Source organism: Lynx canadensis, chromosome B2, assembly GCF_007474595.2.
Source record: "Lynx canadensis isolate LIC74 chromosome B2, mLynCan4.pri.v2, whole genome shotgun sequence".
In the NCBI taxonomy this organism is placed as follows: domain Eukaryota; kingdom Metazoa; phylum Chordata; class Mammalia; order Carnivora; family Felidae; genus Lynx; species Lynx canadensis.
The window spans coordinates 106,628,762-106,653,858 of record NC_044307.1 but is presented as its reverse complement, the minus strand read 5'-3'; the positions used below and the strand labels follow the sequence as shown (position 1 = coordinate 106,653,858).

At 44.0% G+C, this 25,097-nt stretch overlaps 1 protein-coding gene across 1 annotated transcript in view; it reads right to left on the bottom strand.

Moving 5' to 3' along the window:
* Positions 1–1,050: 1,050 nt before the first annotated feature.
* The window catches only part of DCBLD1 (discoidin, CUB and LCCL domain containing 1), a 59,809-nt gene continuing 35,762 nt past the window's right edge, over positions 1,051–25,097 (bottom strand). Inside the window, exons 6-15 of the mRNA XM_030316232.1 lie at positions 18,918–19,051; positions 12,908–12,948; positions 11,097–11,306; positions 10,368–10,492; positions 9,948–10,095; positions 9,740–9,847; positions 7,287–7,371; positions 7,002–7,051; positions 6,014–6,133; positions 1,051–3,083 (exon numbers count right to left, since the gene is read on the bottom strand). Coding sequence (XP_030172092.1) covers positions 2,593–3,083; positions 6,014–6,133; positions 7,002–7,051; positions 7,287–7,371; positions 9,740–9,847; positions 9,948–10,095; positions 10,368–10,492; positions 11,097–11,306; positions 12,908–12,948; positions 18,918–19,051 — 1,512 coding nt within the window. The 3' untranslated portion in view covers positions 1,051–2,592. The remainder of the gene's footprint in view (positions 3,084–6,013; positions 6,134–7,001; positions 7,052–7,286; positions 7,372–9,739; positions 9,848–9,947; positions 10,096–10,367; positions 10,493–11,096; positions 11,307–12,907; positions 12,949–18,917; positions 19,052–25,097) is intronic.

Genomic DNA, 25,097 nt, shown 5'->3' with positions numbered 1-25,097 from the left:
TGTAAAGACTTCTATTCTTATGGACTAATATTTTAATGTTAGAAGGCTATATGCAGCCCGCTGAGAGCCTGGATTAGAAAAATGGCCTACATGTAGAACAAACACTTTGATAAATGTCCCAATTAATTCTTACTTGTTAAGTCTTCATTAACATTTGTTTTATATATTTGAGAGAGAGAGAGAGAGAGAGAAAGAGAGAGAGAGAGAATCCCAAGCAGGCTCCACACTGTCGGTGAAGAGCCCGATGCAGGGCTCGAACTCATAACCGTGAAATCATGACCTGAGCCGAAGTCAGACACGTAACTGACTGAGCCACCCAGGTGCCCTGCATTAATATTTTTACACACGGGGAAACTGAAGCCAAGGGTTATACGGAACAGACTGAATATACAAATGGGTAAATAAAAACTGAACTCTGATTCACAACCCACAGCCGTTAAGTGCAGAAAAGCAACCCATTTTATCCACAGTAACCAGCCCAGAAAGCCAGTCTTGCTGTTAAGTCAGACTTGTAGGAGGTCAGACTGCTATTTCTAGTTAACAATCCAGGAAGCCAAGCAATAATGCCTACATCAACCCCGGATCACTAAGATTTGATTAATAGCTGACAGCCTCCATAATTTCTGTCCCCATTCCCAACTTAGGGCCAACCCGAGAAAGCCAAATACGCATCCCTAACCAATGATCTAGTTAATCCATCCAACAGCTTCCCTAGGTCATCAGCCTCCAATCACTTAAAGCCCTCCTTTCTTTTCCATGATAAAGCTTTGCACCCCCCTCTGCTGCCTTTCAGTCTCTCTCAGCCAAAAAGGCAAGTGATGGTGGTCGACTCCCCTCCTATAGCAAGCTTGAACAGACTCTGCTGGTTTGGTGGGGCTTCACTTATTTCCAAAATAACTCCGCTATCGTGGCAGATCAGGGTCTGGAACCGAGATCTACCTGACTCCAAACCCAGCCTCTTTCCACCGTACCACTTGCTCTTTTGTGGAGGCTGAGCCTCAAATGCCTTCAATAGCCTGGCAGGCAGGACACCAATAAGGGGCAGGGCTCTGTGATTTGGCATAGTTTATTTTTACACTTAGTATGCATATAAAACCATGTAAACTCCACAAAGTAAACGGTTTATCCCCTAAAATAACCGAAAAGTCTGCCGTGAACTTGCAGCACCCTCACTATTTTAATATTTATACTTTCACAGAGAGTCATAGTCATACAAATAGGATTATAATACGTTTTTTAGGTCAAGGATTTTTTTGGTCCACATTTTGTTAAGCACACACTTTCCTCTTTGGCAAAAGAGGTCAACTCCCCCCCCCCCCCCCCCCCGCCCCAGGGAACCCAAAGCAAACAGACAAAAAGCACTGAACATGAGGTACAGCTGAGGTCCGGACTAATCTGGAATTAGAGACACACACTCAAGGGAAACATGGTTTCTTACAAAATCAGTTCACTTCCCAACCATCTCAGTAGAAAAGCTCGACGCGGATTTTGCCTTTGTCACTTTCGTAAGACCACACTTTAAATAACTTTGTGCTTCAGAGTACAATGTGCTACTTCTAAAGAAAGTCATGAAAAGTGTGGGCATCTGACCTCAGCCATATTTTCGACCTGAGGTACAAAAGCATCTGTCACAGTAATTCAGTCTACAATGGCTGTGCTGCCTTCGTTCAGTTTGTGGGGAGAGCAGTTTTGGTTGCTGTTAAGTCTCAGCACTTGGCTTTGCAGAGTTTCAAGAGGTGGATTTGCACGTGAAAGCTGCACAGTATCTGCTAGGCCTGAGGTGAGGAAGAGGCAAAGTGGGACCTGGCCTTTGTCCCACTTGGGCAGGGAGGCCCCTGGGGGCCACAGAGACCTCCTGCTCCGAGCGCCCCCTACTGGCCTCCACAAGTCCCATCTGAAGTGGAGTCTAAGGAACAGGCAGCTGCTGAGGTGGCTGTGTTGTGTTCCGTTTTAATCTACAATCCTAATTGCTAACCACCACCCTGGTGCGCTTCTCATGCTTCAAGTAATTTCATTCCTTCCGGAAGAATGTTAGCAATGCTTTTAGTTCTAGTTACCAAAGGAGAGGAAATGAGCCACAATAACAAGATTAAGTTTAAACAGACCTGCTGCTAACACAGTATCGGATAAAATATACTTAAAAAGTAAACATACTATTATATACGATTTCGCAACAGCTGCATTCTCCCACTTAACCACTGTGCAGAACTAAAACTCTGATAAAGCGAACTTAAGTTACTTTAATTCATGTTAAATACAACTCTGTACAGATTGCACATTTTATACCAAAGCAGCTCAATATCACAGAGAAATGAAAATGCTATCTGGAAATTTTCATTTTTCTAGCCCAACAAAAACCAACAGACCCCTGCCCTAAGGGTCAGAACACCACCAGATGCACCACTTTGTAAACAGTAGGAGAGGTGGTCCCTCGGACTCCACCGCAGGATCCTATGAAATCACACACACACACACACACACACACACACACACACACACACGCTCACACACGCACACTTGAACATCTCCCCTCTTCCAGGGCCGCACACAGCCCGCCGCTCGGTACCGCAGCAGGTTGCTTTCACAGTGTGCTCACAAAAGAGCGGTCATGGCCGTGGGGCTGAGGGGTCGGAGGCAGTCTCTGGGGGCCGCGTAGGCGGCGCTGGCGGCTGGCTTTGCCTGCGGCTCCTGGTAGTCGGGGTGGGCGCGGTCCGCGGACTGGCCGCCGGCCGTGGGCCGATCGTAGCCCGGGCGTGCGGCTGCGGGCGCGGGGTGAGGCGGCCTCTGGTAGGGCGCGCCACCGGAAGACAGCGACTGCGTGTGCGCCGGCCGGGGCCCGGGCACCCTGTAGCCGGAGAAGGTGTGCGCGCGCGCCGCGTGCCGCTCTACGATGGGCGTGGCGTACTCGGGCTCGGGGTTGGTCAAGGGCAGGGCGTACTCGTGACGGCCGGCCAGCAGGGGGCGGTCGTAGTGGCCGCAGGCTTCGGCGCTAGGCGGGGTCTCCTCCTCGGTGTCCATCGGACGGAAGGTGGAGCCCTTCCTCGCCACCGTCCCGGTGCCAATCATGAGCGGAGGCTGGTAATCTGCAATCAAAAGCGCAGGAGACACATCGTGTGTGTGTCACACGGATGCGAGGGCAAGCCGGTTGTTTGCAGAGGGAGGTGCTCTGCGGAACCAACTCGGCTGAGCGCCTAACCGGTAGCAGGCAGGATGAGAAAGCCCGAGAATGGGAAAGGCGTACATGGCACACACACGGACTTGCGCAACCATACTGCTGCTTTAGGAAGCCTCAGTGGGTCACTAGAACCCGGAGAAGACAGAGATTACGCTTCCTCACACCTAGGGAATGAGAGGGGAAATACCTCCTGGAGCTCTTAAACTGGCCCTTGAAATGCCAAATTTTGGAGGGGGGGGGGGTGGTTGCTGTGAGAAAAGGCAACAGTGATTAAATAACCTGGAAAGAGGGGCGCCTGGGTGGCTCAGTGGGTGTAGCTTCGACTCTTGATTTCTGCTCTGGTCATGATCTCATCTTTGGAGAGATAGAGCCCACCAGTGGGGTTCTGTGTGGACAGCCCTGGGCCTGCTTGCGATTCTCTCTACCTCTCTCTGTCCCTCCCCAGTCCACCCCTCCCCAATAAACTTAAAAAAAAAAAAAAAAGTAAAGATTGAAAAATGAGAAACAAACAAAATCAAGCAGTCACACACTAGGGGTCTGGCAGCAGCCTTGGAAAGGTCACACTTTGGAGACAGGAATCAGAGAAAGTTATTACCAACGATGTCAGTCATGAGGCTAGAGAGGAACCAAGGCCCCTTCCCGGATGTTAAGCCCAGAAGCCTGGGATTCACAGTCCGGAAGCCACTTGGGAGAGGAAACATATGGAGCGTTCTTGGGGAGGGTTAGGAACAACAGGTTCAATTTTGGACACACTGAGGAACTGGTGACACTGACAGGCAGAGGTGTCTAGCAGGTGAGAATTACTTCTCCGGGACAGGGAGGGAAGTCTGGGCTTAGCTGACAACAGTGCAAAGAAGGGCTCTCTATTGGGAGCTCTGGAGCAGGGTGGGTGCAGCTACTGAGGAGAGAGACTGTGGCTGAGTGAGGGCAAGAGCGAGACCCTAGGGGGGCCTTACACAGTCAAGGTGTTGGAGAAGGACCACACAGTGGGGAAGGAGGGCACGCTGCACCAGAAGCTAAAGAAAAAAGAAAGGAAGAAAAGGATAGACATGGGGGCCTTTTCTCCCCTGTTTTGTCTGCAAGGCAGCACTAGACTGTCAGCAGGAAAGGAATTAAGAGGATGGATTTTGGGTGGAGAGATGCTCTTTGTTCTGCAGCAGCTCAAGCAACCTTTCCACTGGTAGCTTTCTGACTTTGATATATTTATGAACTTCTGGGTCAGTAGGCCTGGGGCATGGCCTGAAAGCCCACACTTCTAGCAAGTTCCCTGATGCTTCTGGTCCTCAGAATGCACTCTGGGTCACGAGAAGCTAAGCGGGGCGACCCAGAGTGTGGTCTGCAGATGCCTATGTATCTGAGAACCGAGACAGGTGTGCAAAAAGACAAGCACACGAATTGAGAGCAAGTGTTTAGCAACTCCCAGCAGCTTGAGAGAGTATACTTATGTCTGTTGAATCTAATAAAAGAATTAGAGCTTTGTATTTTGTATGTCTTTTTTAAAATGTCATTACTGGGGCGCCTGGGTGGCTCAGTCGGTTAAGCGTCCGACTTCAGCTCAGGTCACGATCTCGCGGTCCGTGAGTTTGAGCCCCGCATCAGGCTCTGGGCTGATGGCTCAGAGCCTGGAGCCTGCTTCCGATTCTGTGTCTCCCTCTCTCTGCCCCTCCCCCATTCATGCTCTGTCTCTCTCTGTCTCAAAAAATAAATAAACGTTAAAAAAATTTTTTTTTAATAAAAATAAAAAATAAAATGTCATTCATTACTTCTACTTTATACAACTGACCCTTAAACAAAGGGGTGGAACGGTGTGTGTCCACTTATAGGTGAGTTTTTTTCAATATAGTATATAGTACTGGAAACATATTTTTCTCTTTCCTGTGATTTTCTTTTTCTTTATGTTGAGAGAGAGTGAAAGAGAGCATGTGCACGTATGCATGCAGGCAGGGGAGGGGCAGAAAGAGAGAGAGGGAGATAGAGAATCCCAAGCAGGCTCCGTGCTGTCAGCACAGAGCCCAACTCATGGCTGGATCCCATGAATCGGGAGATCATGACCTGAGCTGAAATCAAGAGTCAGACACTCAACTGACTGAGCTACCCAAGTGGCCCTCTTCCTTAGGATTTTCTTAGTAACATTTTCTCTAACTTACTTTATTGTAAGAATACAATATATAATGCAAATCACATGCAAAATGTGTGTCGACCCACTGTTTATGTTACTGGTAAGGGTGGAGGCAACAGTAGGTTGTTTTGGTCAGCAATAGGCTGTTAGTAGTTAAGCTTTGGGGGAGTCAAGTTATACATGGATTTTTGTGCAGGGGGTGGGCATCTTTAACCCCTTGTTGTTCAAGGGTCAACTGCATTGTATTTTACAAAAGCAGTGGTTTCTGACAGATTAGAAATAATAATTTTTTCAAAGGCAAAAAATGGATCCCTCTCCACAGTTTGAGAAGCCTGACCCTCAGCGATGGCTTAGCAGGAACACAGAGGTCATTCGAACACTGGACAGGTTCTTTCATCTCCTGTCTCCTCTTTTCTCAAGGGCAGGAACTGGGCTTAATTCATCTTTCCAGTCTCCCTTCCTTAGTGCCTTAACCAAAATCTTAGCAACAGATTATTTAAGATTTTCGTGGTCCCTCAGGGCCATTGCTATAGCTATGCTGTAGCTCTCTCAGTGTTCATTTGTAACACTTTGCAGAGGAAAGAGAGGACCGTACACATTGCTGATTCCTTGGGCCCCATCTCCACACCAGGTTTTAGTCATATTTCCCTCCTGGTCTCCTCACTCCCATGGGCAGCACTTGCTGCCTCATAACACCGTCACAGAGGCCTGACACGTACCTGCCATATCACTTGTGATGAGATCTAACTTTTGTGTCACCTCCTTTTCATTATCATAGCTGATGGTAAACTCAGCCGACTGGTGTCTGGCAAAGGGATACTTGATCTGCTTCCAACAGTCTGGAATAAAGATAACACGAAACCAACATGTATCTCAGAAGGGTAACGCACATAGTCTCTGACGTGTTCCTCGATGGGCTGGACTTCAGGCCGCCTTTTGCCGGCTGACCGTGATGAGTGCGTGGCATGGCTCCCAGATTATGTGTAGGGAAACAGCATGCTGAGGTTGTTAGGACAACAGCAAACACTGTTCCATCCGTGTTTTCCACTTGTATCTGGGTTGCCACCAGGGCAGGTCCCAGATTATGCCTCTGTTACACTACCTGGGCATGGTTTTCCGTAATCTACACAGATACAGCATTCATGTCTCAGAGGAGTCAACACAGCTGGCTGCTGAGACCCTGTGCAGGTGGGGTCCCAAGCTGCCCCTGAGATTCTGAGGGGTCCTGCCCTGCTGCGCTCTCTGGACTACAGCTGACTCATTGCTTGGGGTACCCTGTGTCCTGGGGATTCTCTGAAACCTGAACGTGAACCCTGCCCGGTTCTTCCTTCGCTCTCCCAGAGTGGAAAATACAGTGGAAGCCTGGAGATGCAGAGCAGTACCGGACAAAGTTCAGTTCACAGATGCGGCTTTTATAACTTCTCCTGGATGACAAGCAGTGTGGCGGCTTAAACTCCGGTGGCCAAAAAAAAAAAAAAAAAGAATGTTGTGATGGGATAATACTGAACAAAAGTAAAGGTCACTGGCCATGAGAACTCTCCATTAAAATAAAGAGGCCACAATATTCCATTCCTTTTAGACTTGCTAACTTAAAGGCTGCATATCTTCATTTTTTGACGATGTAAGTGTGAGCCACATAATTTTAATCAGCAGACCCTGTCCCTTCTCGAAGACAGAATAAAACTGTGGAGTTTTCTGTCAACCAACCTGTTTTCTGGGCCTGAGCTGATCCATATGGATTTCCTTTCTTCTTCCTCCTACAGAAACAAAAAAATCCTACTTGAAAAGGTTTCTAAGTGAGGAGTACTGTTTATAAAATAATACTTGATACTTTCTACCTCTACACAACTTGTTTTTAACACATAAGTTAGCATTTTATCTTGGCCGAAGTAATGCTGCTTTTCTATGCATGAGCATCTGAAAAGCAAACATTTTGGTTTTGTAATTAGTTGCATGATTAGAGGAGAAATTTAAAAATGTCAAGTCACATACTTTCTAAGGGCGGCAAAGATTCCCATTCCAGCAACCAGCAGAGCCAGGAGCACCAGTGGAATAACAACAGTTGTGACATTTATTCCTGAGAAGGGGGAAAAGCCACACATTACAACAGAAAGGAAGTGCAACCAAATTGCTCAATCTAAAACTGAACACTGATTTGAAAAGTCTTCCACAGTTTAATACACGGGGAAAATGAATATGTGCTAGGCATTTACTGATGTCAGACAGCAAAAAGAGAGGATTTCCAAATCCTGGCTAAAGGGGTGCCTGGGTGGCTCAGTCGGTTAAGCATCTACTCTTGATTTCGGCTCAGGTTGTGATCTCACGGTTCATGAGATCGAGCCCTGCCTGCATCGGGCTCTGTGCTGACAAGCGCAGAGCCTGTTTGGGAATTTTTCTCTCTCCCTCTCCCGCTCTCAAAATAGATAACATTTAAAAAGTAAATAAATAGGGGCGCCTGGGTGGCGCAGTCGGTTAAGCGTCCGACTTCAGCCAGGTCACGATCTCGCGGTGCGTGAGTTCGAGCCCCGCGTCGGGCTCTGGGCTGATGGCTCAGAGCCTGGAGCCTGTTTCTGATTCTGTGTCTCCCTCTCTCTCTGCCCCTCCCCCGTTCATGCTCTGTCTCTCTCTGTCCCAAAAATAAATAAACGTTGAAAAAAAAAATTAAAAAAAAAAGTAAATAAATAAAATCATGGCTAAAGTTAAAGAAAATAAATTTTTTTTTTTCTCCAAAAGGCGATTTTTGATGGTCCTCAGGGATTAACACTTACTCTAAGCTTGTTCTTTGGACGATATTAGACTCCCAAATCAGAATTGAGGGGGAAGGTTTACAGGAGCTACTCAGAGAGGTGAAGGACTTAAGCACAGGGTGGAGCTCAAGTACCCAGTCTCCCCCAGATGGTGGGCACGTTTGCACTTGCACAATAACAGCAGCTGGGGAGGGGGAAGGGAAGAGAAGCCCCATGCTTCCCGTTACCAGGGCTTTGGAGCTGTGGACTGAGAGGAAATGCAGCCTGATGACCTCAAACAGCATTTCCACTTTGCCGCACGGAACACCGTGTCTTCCTACTTTAAAAAAGGAAATCACTTGAACGGCCGCTAAAGCAGGCCCCAAGTTTGTAGAAACTAGGCAAACTAAAGGAGAAAGATTTGTTCTTCACCCTTCTTTATCTTTGATCCCTGTGAAGAAAACAACGGGATGATCGGGAGTGGAAATATACAGTTTGTGAAAGGGGGAGATAAGGACCTTCGAAAGGAACAAAAGTTATGTGACTAACACTGACGTTATTTACAAGAGTGGAAATTTGGGAAAAATCTAACAATTTAAACATCCAACAATAGGGGAATGGTTAACTAAATGATGGTATAGCCATATGAGAAAATACTATAAAGATATTAACAATTGTGTTTTGCAACGATTTAATAACCTTGGAAGATCATCATAATACAATGTGAAGTGAAAAATACTTGCTACAGAACAAATTACAGGTTTTCCTCAAGGTGATTTACATAAATATAGTTGACTGGATATAGTGGGATATGGTGATTATCTACAAATGCTGATTTATGGCTTTTTATTTTCTTATTTATCTCTAATCTTACTGAATTTTATAAAATTAATATGTATATTATTTTATATTCTGAAAAAGTAAATGTACTTTTAATGTTTATTGCTTGAACTGACGATACATTTACATGTTCAAACTTCGAAAAGTATAAAAAAGCCTCCCTCCTACCTCTGTTCCTTCTCTAGAGAAAGCCAAATTATATTTCTCGACATTCTTCTGGAGATGCCGGAATGATTATACATATATATTCATTCTTTATTCCTCATTTTTTACACACATGGTAGGCTATACAGACTGTCCTATACCTTGCTTATTTTTTTAAGTTTGTCAGTACATCTCCGAGAGCTTCCTATATTACAAACACATTTCTTTTTCGTGGCTGCAGGGTATTCTTTTTTTTTTTAATTTTTTTTTAACGTTTATTTATTTTTGAGACAGAGAGAGACAGAGCATGAACGGGGGAGGGGCAGAGAGAGAGGGAGACACAGAATCGGAAGCAGGCTCCAGGCTCCGAGCCATCAGCCCAGAGCCCGATGCGGGGCTCGAACTCACGGACTGTGAGATCGTGACCTGAGCTGAAGTGGGACGCTTAACCGACTGAGCCACCCAGGCGCCCCAGGGTATTCTAATTCATGCATGTGCTATTATTTTTCCATAAACATTCACCCAGTGTTTGAAGGGCAAATGCTACTTTTTCTACTTACAATATTGCGATTAATAGTTGCAGATATACATCCTTTAACACATATCCAGCTACCTCTGAACCATCTGACTCCAGACATTGATATGACAGAGAAAAGTTTTCGTTGAAGTCACTGTAATATCACATGGAGTCCGGTCATACTCCTTAGGAAAGCACGAAACAGCAAACTGCTCTACCTGTGGGGATTTCTTCTGAGGGGATGGAGCTTGTGATGATCTCATCTTCTCTTTTAGTTGAACTAACAGTATTTGGACTTGTTTTGCGCCACACCAATGAATCATTATCTGAGGTAGAGGAGATATTGGAAAAACCACATTAGTAACAACAATTTGTGAAAGGGCACGATCAGAATCAAATAACTCGCTGACTTGCCCTGAGTCCTACCTTGTGTAATCTGGCAACCAAAGAGCTCCACGTTCAAGGCGATCCTCTGGTGCCATGTCTGGGGGACAACCCGCACGTATCTGGCCACGATGGGAGGGATAAAATTATTCCTCACTGGATCCCGAAAATTAGAGTTGCCCTGAAACACCTGTGGAAACAAAGAACTTTTACCTGAAGATGCTATTAGTTAGTTCCTAGGTCTTTCTCCACCCACTCATACCTGGATATATGACACCAAAGCCAGGATTCTATGTCTGTTGTAGTTTTGTAGACATACTTGAGAGTGAATTTACAAGGTTTTGCCAACCAAGGCTGAATTACCTAAGGTGGTGCTGCAAATCTGCTTTCTGGAAACGCAGTGATAAGAATAGCTAGAGACCTGCTCTCCTACTCAGTTCTTTCCTCCAAAGTTTCTCTTACCTTCTCTTTATTATTTGCAATTCCTTTATAGGTCCTCCACTTGGAGTTGCTGTTTTTGAACTTCATCACAAAACTCTTAACATAAAAGTTGAAATTTGACTGTGTGGATCCCGTGGTCATAATTCCTGGTAAGAAAATATTATTGACAGGTTAGTTTTTAAAATATATATAGCATGGATTATAATCTTAGGTTTCCTTTCCTTTTCTCACTTGAAATCTCAAATCATTTTACAAGCCAAATTTCCTTATTTGCATTTAGAAACCTGATCACACATGAGTGTTTCCACACTGACAATATACCATACAAAGGTTTCCTCATTGCAGTGTGGGTTTTTTTTAGTTTATTTATTTCTGAGTGAGAGAGAGTATGAGTGGGGGAAGGGCAGAGAGAGAGAGGGAGAATCTCAAGCAGACTACATGCTATCAGTGCAGAGCCCTATGTGGGGCTCGATCCCATGACCCTGGGATCATGACCTGAGCCAAAATCAAGAGTCAGACGCTTAACTGACTGAGCTACCCAGACACCCTGCTGTGTGGGCTTTCTACTCCGTATATCCATACTTACAATCTGCATACAGGTTCTGCCCAAAGAGATAATGAGAAGGTTTGGTAGTTACTTTTGGAAAAGACAGAGTACTTTGAGGAAGAGAGAGCGGCACCTATGTAACTCAAAAACATAATCTGAACAGCAAGTCATTTTGCATTTGTAAAACTGCACTGTGTCATCACCTGTTATTTTCTTTTTCTCTCCCAAATCGGTCTCCAGCCATTCTCGCTGTTTGCGGTTCTTGCTGCTGTCCCCCGAAGCCCATGATAGGTCTTGGTCCTGAAGCTGGGCTTGGCCAGGGGACCAATGGAGCTGTTCTCCCATCTCACTGACCCACTGCCAAGTAGTTCTGATTTGCGTATCAGGCTCCAAACTCAATGATCTGCTGCAACCTTAAAAAAAAAAAAAAAAAAAAAAAAAGCCAGAAAAAGTCCTTTAGATATAAACACGAAATGAAAGCAAAAAAAAAAAAAAGTAGTACCTCACCTCGCCTAGAATTATTCTGTTGATTTATTACCATTCTGATATCAAATCGACTGTTTAATTACTAGTATTTTAATGACTCAGACTCTCATTTGATTCATTTGTACTGCAGTATCTTGAAACGATTGCTGTTTCTTTTTTTAATGGACTTCACTGAAGTCACTTCCCCTACAAATGACATCCTTGTTCCCACCACAGCTTTTCCTTTCTAAACTTCTAAATTCACCCTCATTTCAGCAAAGTGATATGTGTTGTAAAGGCAACATGGACATTAGCAAATAAAGGCCACACTCCTCTCCCTGGACAAAGAAGACAGATGCAGACTGTTCTGCTTGAAATACTTTCCTTTATGCTGAGAGAATATTTACGTAGACTATATTTCATGACAGAGGGACTAAAAAGCCTTTATTTTACATACTTCTGTTTAATCACTTTATTCAAAAAAAACCCACAAATTAAACTGTAATATTCAAAAGGTTTTTCTGTTAAAATCTAACATGAAGGGGCACCTGGGTGGCGCAGTCGGTTAAGCGTCCGACTTCAGCCAGGTCACGATCTCGCGGTCCGTGAGTTCGAGCCCCGCGTCGGGCTCTGGGCTGATGGCTCAGAGCCTGGAGCCTGTTTCCGATTCTGTGTCTCCCTCTCTCTCTGCCCCTCCCCCGTTCATGCTCTGTCTCTCTCTGTCCCAAAAATAAATAAACGTTGAAAAAAAAAATTAAAAAAAAAAAATCTAACATGAAGGAATTTATCTTAAAATAAGTATCATTTCAAATTTTCATTCTTTTCTGGCAAAAGTTTGAGATAGCTTAGATTATAAAGAAAAATATTTTCTGCTTAATGATAATTGAACTATTTTGTATTTTTAATATTGGGTATTTTTAAGTCACATCATACTTGGTGCTGCCTGACCTGTGGAAAAAGAAAAAGAAAATCCTTTAAACTACATCATTGGAGGGGTATGGAAGAATAAACTAGCACTGAAGATTTTAAAATATCAAATTCTTTTTTTTATTATTCATTTTTAGTTTTTGAGAGAGAGCATAAGTGAGCAAGGGGCAGAGAGAGAGAGAGAGAGAGAGAGAGAGAGAGAATCCCATAAGGGGCAGAGAGAGAGGGAGAGAGAGTGGGGAGCCCGAAGCAGGGCTCGAGCTCACCTGATGTGGGGCTCGAACTTACAAACCGAGAGATCATGACCTGAGACAGAGTTGGATGCCTAACTGACTAAGCCACCCAGGTGCCCCACAAATTCTCTTTTTTAATGTGTATTTATTTATTTTGAAAGAGAAAGAAAAAGAGAGAGACAGATTGAGAGCAGGGGAGGGGCAGAGACAGAGGGAGAGAGAAAGAATCCCAAGCAGGCTCCACACTGAGCGTGGAGCCTGATGCAGGGCTTGATCTCATGACCATGAGATCACGACCTGAGTGGAAATCAAGTCAGACACTTAGCCACCGACTGAGCCACCCCGGCACCCCTAAAATATCAAATTCTTAAGGAAAATGTGATCCTTACCATCGGAGGTAAAGAGAAATCGCTTGTCTGACAGGGAACCACTGAAATAATAAACACAAACATGAGGAGGTGAGTTGCTTACCTGGATCTTAATGACTGACACAGCACCAAGCACAGGGTTCAGAGCCTCCCCTCGCCTCATGTGATCCTCACAGCACCCCAGCAAGGCTGTTATTATCTTTGTCACTGGTGTTTTCTAGATCAAGAACTCAGGCCCACTGAAGGTGAGCAACTTTCCTCAAGTCACCCAGGTGACAAGTGGCCAGGACTCTGAGTCGCTGCTGTTGGATCAAAATCTTGTGTGGATTCCATCATGCCACATTGTGTTGGGAAGGAAAGTGCACATACACCGTCTTAGGAGCAGCCTGAAATCCCAACTAACTGATACCCAGCAACGGAAGCAGAAGGAATGACTGCCCTGAATATTCCCTTTGCTTCAGTAGTCACCTTAAAGCATCCCAATTGTTGTCGATCATCAAGGACCACTGAGAGACATGAAGAAGACTGGCCACTTTTAGAAAAATGACCACGGCTTCTGCCCCAGCACTGCTGCTCTGGGGACAGCCTCAGCTCATTCTCTCTCCAGTCACACTCCTACCTACTGTAGCAACTAAGGCCAAGCAAGCCATGAACCAGCTCCTGCGTCCGGATGACAAGGTACAGCTGGAGAAAACTCATAGCATCTCACTGAGCTGGCCCTGGCCTGGGCGTCACCGCTGATCTGGCATTCATCCCTGGGCCTGTGGACTCTAGCGCTTTCACAGCTTGTATTATTCACACAGGCAAACTTATCACATCAACCTCGCTCCGCACTTCTCTCCTTCAGTGGAGAAGGGATTCCGAAGGCCTGAGACCATATTTACCCTCTATAAATCCCTTACCAACCTGGCAGTGTAAAAATACATAGAATAAATAGAAAATCTAGAGTTCTCAAGATTAATCTTATGTGCATAGTATTATATTAGATACTAGAGATAAACACAGAGATAGATGTCACTTTTGTGTTCAATTATTTTACAATCTGAGAGTACTGCTTATAATTTTAAATGTTTAAGTCTGCATTATATGTGGCAACAATGGACAGAGAGACCACTGAACTGTGAAATCCACAGAAAACCCAGACTGGACACGAGTATAAGAATCTTTCCATCAAAGCTTGGTTGCTGTTGTTGATTAGAAGTAGCAGGTAGTCAAATTCCCTGGAATGGACTTTTTCTTTCACATTCTTTGTCCACTCTCAAGCAGACTTCACAGCCCTGCTATTCCACGTAAAGGTTCTGCGATATCCTGAATATAATGCAGGCACCGATCATTTCTGACATGAAAATGCAGACCCACTGGGGTCGCAGGACTTGCCTGAATTCAGTGGGTGGCCAAGCCTGGGTGAAAATCCAGCTCTTCTAACTTTGAAAAAAAGATGCACATTGTTGCAATTCACAATTTAAAGTTTTATTAATGTATTTAGAGTCTCTATTTGATTTTTTCCTTTTTTTTTTATAATGTTCCTGCACTAAGTATTACACTTGAAATTTTACCCAAAGAAGTGCACAAAATGCTGTGGCAACCCAGAGGACCTAAACTCACTCCCACTGTCATAAGACACTAAAATATTTATTTCGCCGTTGCCGAAAAAGAGAAGTTATGGAAAGAAGGATAACTGGAGTTAACCCCAGGAAGATGCCGCCAGGGGAGGCGCTGCTCCTAACAGCCCTCTGCCTGGCTTTTCTCCATTACCAGCTGGAATATGCTTTTCCATTTCACTCTAGTAAACTAACTAAACACAATCACTTAGAGAATTCTATTGGTAAATGAGCCTCCTCTTTTAAAAATGAAAACACCCCAGGAGGCTGGAGTTCTGAGGCAGTCACACATCAGGGTGCACGAATTCCATCAGATTACAAGTACTGCCAGCCTTCCCAGAGAACTAGAGAAGCAATCGAGAACAGTCCGATGCAAACTGAAAGAAAAGCCTTCCCCGCTGATGGTCTGAGCCTTTGCCCTCTGTATGAGGTCAGCTTCTCTTCCTGATTCCATTCTGGTCTCCTCAAATCAAGGAAGTGACCTGACCCGGATGAATCCCAGAAGAACCTTAGATATTTACTTTAGGGACTCCTTCCTCAGCTGTACTGCTTCCTTCTGTGTTTTTTCCTGAACACCAAACAATCATGTGTGGGAACAGAAGTTCAATGACCACACGTACAGTGGTTCCCCAACAGCAAAACAGCGCAGATGAAAACAACTGCTCCCTGAAGATTTGGGAATCGAAATGAGTGGAGGAGATGTATTCGCATGTGGTGGACTCTTCTCTGCTCAGTACCAAAAGTCAAAGCAAAATCAGAGCTAGAAAGAAGGGACCTTGATATAATTCTGGACTTTCTATCTATTCGCACCAAAACAAAAATCGGACAATGTGTTCCAATAACTACATGGAATGCGGAACGAAACTCTTCCTAAGCCATTAATGGTTTCGATTTCCGTACTCTTATCTTTGCATCAACGTTTAATTTCAGATGACCATAAAGCGACTTCATCTGTATTCAGCCCAGAAGTAACTCAGAACATGTCTACTTTTGTGCAACAGTTTAAATAATTTTTTTTCAACAGTAAAATAAAACCCTGGTAGTACAGTGAAACTTTTTGCAGTCCTATTCTCCTACAAAGGAAGCACTGCAATGTATACAAACATAGGCAAGAGAGTCCAAAAAGCAGATTTAACACCAGAGGTTAATTCTTCACTCCGATTTGGAGATGTAGCGCCCAACAAATGTGGGCCACAGCCTGATACCTTCCTGAAGTAGCATCAAACCATAAAAAATGTCAACAGAAACAGATCCTCAAGGGTCAAGATCATGCTGGTTTTTGATCACTGTGCTTACTGTGTGCCTTGGAGAGATTGGTGCTCTGGTGCTGCCAGCTCGGTGTACCCAGTTGCAGTACCTGTCAGATTGCTCCTTGAGAACACGAGATTGACCCACCTGAACCTGAGGAGGAATAACCTGAGAGATGAGGCAGTGAAGTTTCTGTGTAAGGCCCTGGGTTGTCCAGACTGCAGCCTCCAGAACCTGGATTTGCCAGATTGTTCTTTCACAGTGGAGGGCTGTCAGGAGCTTGCTAATGCCCTCAAGCACAATCATAACGTGAAATATTGGATATCGGGGGCAATGATGTTCAGGAGGATGGAGTGAAACACCTGTGTGAGGTCCTAAAGCATCCAAATTGTGCATTGAACATACTCGGGTTGGAGACACGCAACCTGACGCCTGCTTGCTGCCAGTATCTCTCCTCTGTTCTCAAAAGCATTAAAACCTGTTTAACCTGAACCTTTTGGGGAATGACTTGGAGCCCAGAGGAGTCAACATATTGTGGAAGGCCTTGAAAAAGTCAACATGCAAGCAATGGAAGGTTGGGTTTGAAAAAGAGTTGTACAACATAGTGAAGGGGGAGCTTGAGGAACTGTAGGAGAGGGTGTCCTTTCTGAGAGTCAAGTGTAGGACAAATGGTGGTGGTGATCCAATGGCGAGATGCCATGGCTACCCCATGGGATGTTCTTGGACTAGAATCACCAGGAGATTTCTCAGGTCTTCATGTAATTGCATAAGCATCACTTTTACTATAAATCAGGTATAATATTTATGTTCCAAAAAGTCTGAGGCAAATACATAAGTGAAAAAAAAATGTGTGTGTGTGTGTGTGTGTGTGTGTGTGTATACACACACACACACACTACATGCATATATACTTTTATTTACATATAGTACATGTGTGTGTACATATATGCATGTATAAAATACATGTGTGTGCATACATAAAAATGAATTTATGACACACGTATATATATTTTATTTATTTAAGGATTTTAGTTTCTAAAGGCACTCTGTTACTAAGCTTTTAGATCTTAAACTGTGGCACAAATTTGGGGGTAATTTGCCTCTGAATGTTCAAACAATATAAAAAGAACACTTCGGGGCCTGTCAAAGTTACAAGTCCTATCCAGAGGGAAAGTAGAGGGAAGTCTTATCCATAGCAAGCAGAGAGCACAAACACTGCGGTGAGCCTGCACATCAGAGTGTGAGGATGACTGCCTTTTACAGATTGCATACAGGGTCACTTGCATTGCCTGTGAAAGACTTGGACCGAACACCCTTTCTGGTTACCCCCACCTGCATCCCCGACTCGGAATTACCAGTAGGGGCTCTGCCTTTTCTCCTCAGCCACCCACCAGCCAGGGCCCTGGACATGAGCATGGTGAGCTGACCACCACAACTCCTCTGGTGTCCCTCCCTGGGCCTTGGCTCTGCTCCCAGGTCCCCAGATGCTTTGTTCCTGCCTTCCACCAAACCCAAGGTTTGCTTCCTTCATGAAGGTGACCTAACCAACTTCAGTCACTGCTTCTAAATCCCCTCCCTTGGGGAGCCTGGGTGGCGCAGTCGGTTAAGCGTCCGACTTCAGCCAGGTCACGATCTCGCGGTCCGTGAGTTCGAGCCCCGCGTCGGGCTCTGGGCTGATGGCTCAGAGCCTGGAGCCTGTTTCCGATTCTGTGTCTCCCTCTCTCTCTGCCCCTCCCCCGTTCATGCTCTGTCTCTCTCTGTCCCAAAAATAAATAAACGTTGAAAAAAAAATTTAAAAAAAATAAAAATAAAATAAAAAATAAATCCCCTCCCTTGTGAGCTTAGGCCAACGCTTCAATCCAGAAGTGAGTTTTAGTCTAAGTTTACTTGTGAGTTCATCGATTGGTTCTTTGGAACTTAAGATACTTTTTCCTATAAAAATAATACTATAACTTGTGGTCAGAATCCCTATGTGAAGCACAAGATTGCTAAACTAAGCTAGAATACATGTAAATAAAAAGTAGGAGGGGAAGGGAAAAAATTATTGCATAACTTTTTCAACATGACATCAGAGGTACTATATTTATGCTAACTAGGGAAGCTACCTACCCCCTTATGTTTTTAACCAGATGAAATGGTCTACATCCACTGGGAGAACAGGACAGGGAAGTATGATGATCATGTTCTTTCTTCACACAAGCAGGAACCACACCAAAATGGCGGGACAGGGCCGGGGGGGATCCGCATACACACTAGGGAGGGGTAGACAATACAGGCCCTAACCTACTTTTCCCTACTTTTGGATCCTGAAATGTCTGCAGTCTCTGTCCTGTGCCATATCCTTGAGCCCAAGACTATGTGACAACCTGTCCCAAAAACACAGGGTCATGGTAGCAGGAAGACATTTCTGAGGCAGACAGGGAGGGAGGAAGCAAGAGATAAACACGTGGCTTGAGGATCACTTTCTCTCATAAGGCATCTACCCGAGGAAAGCCTCCCTCTGGCCCACTCCAAGCTGCCTGTTTCAATGCGTGGACACCTGGACCACAAGGGGGGCTTATATTTAGCTCTTGTTTTCCACTCCAGAAGCTGAAGAAACCCAAACGCATTAAAAGCCCAGGTTGAATGTTTAAACAATTGAACAACTGACATACTTTTTTCTCATAAAGCTAAAAGCAGAGGATAACAGCGAACAGAGAGGTTAATGCTAATTAACAATCTTCCTTCACTTCCCAACTATTACTCATCACTAAGAGCTTCTCTCCAAGGATCTTTCAGGGGAGCTTGGTGGTTCTATGGGGGCTTATTTCAGTTCTCTGTCTCCTTCAGTACCTTTGGTAACATTGGAGATAACAGGTAATTTACAACTGGAAAAACTGAAAAGGAACAGGCTTTGTTCTCTCCTACTAAAGCACCTGAGAGTAGAAACACTCCTCTGCCCTAGAACTTCAGATGTGTGCCATTTTAATTTTAATTTACTTGTCAGCATAACCAGTGAGCTCTTATATTGCTGCATTTATCTTCTACAAACACACCATAAATGCTGCTTTAAGCATTCACACACATTCTTCCCAGCTGACAAACCCTTGGTATCATACACCCACTGTCCTTTCAAAACTGTGAGCTGATAAATTATGCTTTTGGGGTTACCTTCCACTCAAAACAGAAAACAAAGTACTTACTCTTTTGAAAGCACACCATTGGCAAGGATTCCTTCATATCGACTTATCCCTTTGAGCTGAAGCACGCTGATCTGACCTCCCAACTCATCTGCAATTATTCCAGCATGGATGGCGGCTTTGCACAATACAGAGGTCTGAAATACAGCAACATCATCACTCACAGCTACTCAAAAACACATTAAAAACATGGTGGGAGTTTTCCATTTTGTTATAACACGTGGTCAGGATCCCTAGTTGACCCATGACATTGCTACACTGTACCTTATTAAACAAAAAGAAGAGGGGAAAATTATTGCATTACTATGACACGTGTGACATGTGTAGCAGTTGACTGGGCCATGTTCTCTGCAGCAGATCTCAAAATGACATCAGAGTCACCAATTTTATGCTAACTTGGGAACCCATCCACTAGAGAGGAAGTAGGTAATTTAGTAGTGGTGACCCCCCAGTGAATAACAAACGCCTCCCCATGGTCATGCCCTTGTGTAGGCACCTCCTACTGACTGCACTGGGCCAGGTAGCTTGTTTGTTCTGCTGCAGAGAACACGGCACAACCAACCGCCACACATGTCACCGTGGCCACCTTCGACACTCTGCCCCCAGATGATCCCCCCACATGATTACAGGGGCTATTCTAGGCAAAGGGAGATTAAGAACTGACTAGCCCAAATGCTGACCCTCAAACTCATCAGCAAATAAAACGGTTGTTATTTTAAGCCACTCAATTTGGGGGTGGCTTTTCAAACAGAAATAGAAATAACTAATCAGTTTTTTACATCTGCTTTAGCAGATACACATACTAAGGATCCTTTGAGAAGGTGAATTTGGGGCGCCTGGGTGGCACAGTCGGTTAAGCGTCCGACTTCAGCCAGGTCACGATCTCACGGTCCGTGGGTTCGAGCCCCGCGTCGGGCTCTGGGCTGATGGCCCAGAGCCTGGAGCCTGTTTCCGGTTCTGTGTCTCCCTCTGTCTCTGCCCCTCCCCCGTTCATGCTCTGTCTCTCTCTGTCCCAAAAATAAAAAAAAAAAAAAAAAAAAAAAAAACGTTGAGAAGGTGAATCTTCCATACCATAGCTTCGTTTTACAATTGATTTAGAGACTGAACAAGGCATTAAAAACAGAACAGAATATGAAATGGAACAAAAGACTTCATAAAGGTCTTAGGGCAATGACGATGAGCAACCCAGGGCCCACAGCCTCCACCTCATTTCCTGAGTCTCCTCTGGAAGGGTCAGACAGCTGGCACCTGCCCAGGCCTCCAAGTCTGCTGCCTGGAGTGACAGACTGAGCAGGACCACCTGACTGGCTGATTAGCAGGTGGCCTTGGGATTGGCACTGGCACATTAGAAGTGGGGCTGGAGGAAAGACTGAAACTTTTCCATGGGGTGCCCAGGCCCTTAGGTCCCCATGGGCACAGACCTGCCTGGGAGGGTGGTTAGGCAGTGAGCCCAGGACTGAGGGGCTGAGAAACATCATTTTCCAAATCATCTTTAGCAATGCCCCACTTCTCCATGATGGCTAATGCCAACATGGGAAGAGCAGCTCATGAAATTATGTCTTGATAACCGGACTTGGGAATTTCTCTTTGTGTTGACAACATTGTTACTTTATTGTCAGTGGAAAAAATTTCTTGGATTTTGGTTACAATATCTGGGGGACCAAGGAGACCAACAATATTTTGTAATAATTGTGGTTGCAATAAAATTGAGAACTTCTGTGATCTTTAATTTAGAGAGTGCATATTTCCCAAACTAGGTTAGATTTGGGACAATGAGTCGGTCTTACAATAATGGCTCTCAGAAACAAAAGAGAAGGACAGTTCCTGACAGAGAAGAAATAAGAGAATGTTGAAAGACAGATGTGGTTATTACCCTCCTTGATTTTGGAGAAAAACAGAAATACTAGAAGATGAGAAAAAGACAGTGTTTTATTTTATTTTGTTTTTATTCTTTTTAAGTTTATTTGAGAGAGAGAGAGAGAGAGAGAGAGAGAGAGAGAGAGAGAGTGAGTGCAGGAGGGGCAGAGATGGAGAGAGAATCCTAAGCAGGCTCCACACTGTCAGCACAGAGCCTGATGCGGGGCTCAAATTCAGGAACTGTGAGATCATGACCTGAGCCAAAATCAAGAGTCAGATGCTCAACTGACTGAGCCACCCAGGAGCCCCTATTTTATTTATTAATTTTTAGAGAGAGGGAGTGAGTGCGAGCTGGGGACAGGCAGAAGGACAGAGAGAATCTGAAGCAGGCTCCACTCTTAGCACAGAGCCCAATGAAGGGCTTGATCCTACCACCCTGGGATCATGACCTGTGCCCAAATCAAGAGTCAGATGTTCAACGAGCTGAGTCAACAAGGTGCCCCCAAAATAGTGATCTTTAAATTAAATAGGCAGCTTGTGTTTTTATTTTTTCTGAATGTTCCTTCTTTAAAAAGGTTTGTTATCATTGTTGTAGATTCTTGGAGTACAAAATGGAGCAAGCCAGTTATAACAGAAAAGCCTTGAATTTAAATTTGGCAATTTAGCTCATTGTCTTGGCTTTGTGTCTAACTCTACTAGGTGTACATAAGTCATGTCACTGCTGTGGATCCAGCTCCCCAATTCCTGTGTACAACGAAAAACCTGGACTGCATGATGTCTAGTATCTTTTCTAATGGTCTATTACCTTGTGATTCTAATAGGCACCCTATGTACCTACTATGACGTCCCTGCCGGCCTGCCTAGGTCTCTCAGCCCCAAGATGAAAAGCAATTGGTTCAGTGGTCTACTGGGTAGATAATCCCACTGTCCCTGAGATCATTTGGAGTTTGTTCCTTGGAATTTGTTCTGTGGATGGGGTAGTCTTTATCCCCAGAGCCCTGCCTAGTGGAGAGCTCTCACTGGACTTGGCATGTCCCAAGGACTCCTTGGTTACAAGAGAACAGGTTCACAGGTCAATTAGCAATAGAACCTACCAGCATCATTGGCCAACATACATTCCCATTTTCCATAGTAATCAGCGTTGAGGGACCCCAGCAGTATATACCCATTTTATGGAATTTATTCAACTACAGCTCACATTTTTCCATGATATTCAATGCAGGCCACAGGATACAACTCCAGGAGAATAACCACCAAATCTGGCTGTTACATTTTTATAAAATTATCACAGGATTATTTTCTTTAAGAAAAACAAAATTCCTCGCTCACTCAATCAACTTAAATAAATGTTTACTTAAATTGGGGCTTTTGGGTGTTGATTTTAAATTTTTACTTTCACTGAACTTGATTTTTATAAATTTCCTTTGGAAGGGGAAATTTATACTTTGATTTTCTAGCAATTTTCAAGGTCTAAGCCTCACTGAAATGTAAATATAGGAAAGTCACATCACTAGCCTATGTTAAATGGTGAACTGGCTTCAACTCAAACAGAATAATTTAAACCTAATTTTTCATTTACATTTTCTCAGACATCTGAGAACACCTACATGGCTCACAAAATTGCAGGTGATGGTATTAAACATTTCTAAAGTTCATTAAACCGTAAAACATGGCTAAACAGATCAGCATGAAGACTACATCAACCTTTTTTTAAAATGTTTATTTATTTTGAGAGAGAGAGAGAGCTTGTGAGTGTACAGTCTCAAGACAATGTCAAGACTACATCAACTTTCAAAGTGATTATCAAATCATGCCAGAATTGGAGTATTTTCTTATGTCTTCCTTTAGGAAAAGTCATCTTGTACTGGAAAGTATTGACAAAGTATTAAAATAAAATTTAATATAAAAGTAAACACTTCAGGGGTGCTTGGTGGCTGAGTCAGTTATGCGTCCAACTCTTGATTTCGACTCAGGACATGATTTCATGGTTTATGAGTTTGAGCCCTGCCTTGGGGCTTGGGATTCTCTTTCTCTCTCTCTGTCTCTCCCTTCCTCTCTCTCTCCCTTTCTTCCTCCCTCCCTCTCTCCCTCTCTCTCTCCCCCCACTTTTTCTCTTTGTCCCCCCCCGCTCATGCTCTTTCTCTCTCTCAAAATAAAACTTTAAAAAAAGTAAACGCTTCATATTGAATTTAATAAAACATGAATAAAGCTCATGTTTTAAAATGATAGTAAAATGTTAAATATATATGTTCCACGGTCTATCCTATGAATTGTTCCTATGTTGGTACAGTCTTCGTAATTACCGTATTGGCAACATTTTCTTATTATTTTTTTTTAATGTTTATATATTTTTGAGAGAGACAGAACACGAGCAGGGGAGGGGCAGAGAGAGAGGGGAAGACACAGAATTCAAAGCAGGCTCCAGGCTGTCAGCTGTCAGCACAGAGCCGAATGTGGGGCTTGAACACATGAAACACGAGATCATAACCTGAGTCCAAGTAAGACGCTTAACCAACTGAGCCACCCATGCACCCCGGCAACATTTTCTTTGCAAGTTATTTGAATTCATTTTAGAAATGTTGGAAAATATGAAAAAAATCACTCACACTGCTTGCTATCACCTGGAAACAATCACACGCTTTTATAATGTATTTCCCTGTGTAATGGCTTTTTGTGGGTGTGTACAAAGGCCTGGTTTCTCCCCTTCTCCTAAACCAGGGGTGCACTACATATACTGTCTTCTATTATTCTACAGTCTTTCTTGAATATTCTGGGGGTATGGAGAATTTACTGAAACAAGTTATTAAGTGATGTCTTAAAAGCAGATGGTACAGTCAGCAGACTTGGGAGAAGGTGCCAAGAGAGAAACTATTCTAGGCCTTTTTTATTTCTGGTTTCTGGGTAAGGCAGATCTCAAAGAGAAGCTCATCCTACTTAGCTAGCGTGGTAAGCATATACCAATACAGATGCCTTAATTCATCAGTGAAGGAGACAGATTCACAGAACCTTAAGAATTCAAAAAGAACTTTAAAGTTCTCCGCTGATACTTCCTGACAGACTGTCACTTTCTCCGCCCCACAGCACCTTCCTACACATATATAGGCCATGTCTGACAAATGGTTTAACGCCTACACCTGACACTTCCTGGGACTAGGGCTCACCATTTCTTGAGATACCCGACTCCATTTTGCACCGCTCAATTATTCCTTACATGTAACTAAAACTGGGTACTCTATAACTTTCACCCTCTGACCCTAGTTCTGCCTTCGGGAACAACATAGAATGAACCAGTTCCTTTTCTGTAATTGTTCTTTAAGACAACATACTTCTTTTCTGACGCAGAGAACCTGTTTCTTCAACAGTTTCTCTTGTAACTTGTTTTACAGATTCTGTTGTCCTGGCCTACAAAATATGCTTCAGTTTTGCAAAGACCCTTCTAGGAAGAACTTGCTACAACTGAACACATTCCCTAAGATGAAGGCACCACGGAGGACAGACTCTATGATAACCTCCAGGATCTCTGCCTCCTGGCATTCCCCCACTGCATAATCCCTCTGGGTTTAGGTGGGAGCTGTGGCCTTCTTCTAATTAACAGAACAATAGCAAAAGTGGTAGGATGCTACTCCCATGATAACATTACACAAGGTTGTAACCTGTCTTACTAGGAGACTCCTTTGTTGGGAAATTCTCCCTGGGTGGCTTTGAAGAAGAAAGCAGTGATGTCAGATAGGCCCGAATGGCAAGGAGCTGAGGAGAGCCTCCAGCCAAAATCCAGGAAGAAGAAACTGAGGTCTTCTGTTCAACAATCCATGTGTAACTGAATGCGGCCCACACCATGTGAGCTTCGAAGCCAAGTTGAGCCTCAGATGAAATGCAGCCCCAGCTGACAGCTTGGATGCACCCCTGTGAGATCCTGAAGCAGAGAACTCTGCTAAGTTGTGCCCAAACGCCTAACCCAGAGAACACGAGAGGTAACACATGTGTTGTTTTAATCTTTTAAATTGGTAGTAATATTGTTATGTAGCAACAGATATGGAATACACCCACGAGATCAACATATACCAAAAAGGCACTGGTAAGACTTCTTTGAAGAGTTTTCAAAATATAAATTTTCCCTCCAGATGAAGTCATCCTAAAAGCAAATGATATGAAACTAGCTACAGAGTCAAATAGGCCACCTGTGTGCAAGCACCTACAGTTGGCGTACTCAGATCGATAGGAAACCATTTACCTGTTATACTAAAAAACAGAACTCTGTCAAGAGGAGAAAGATAAACAACTAAAATAAGAAAGTAAGTGATGCTATCTCTCTTACTGCACATAATT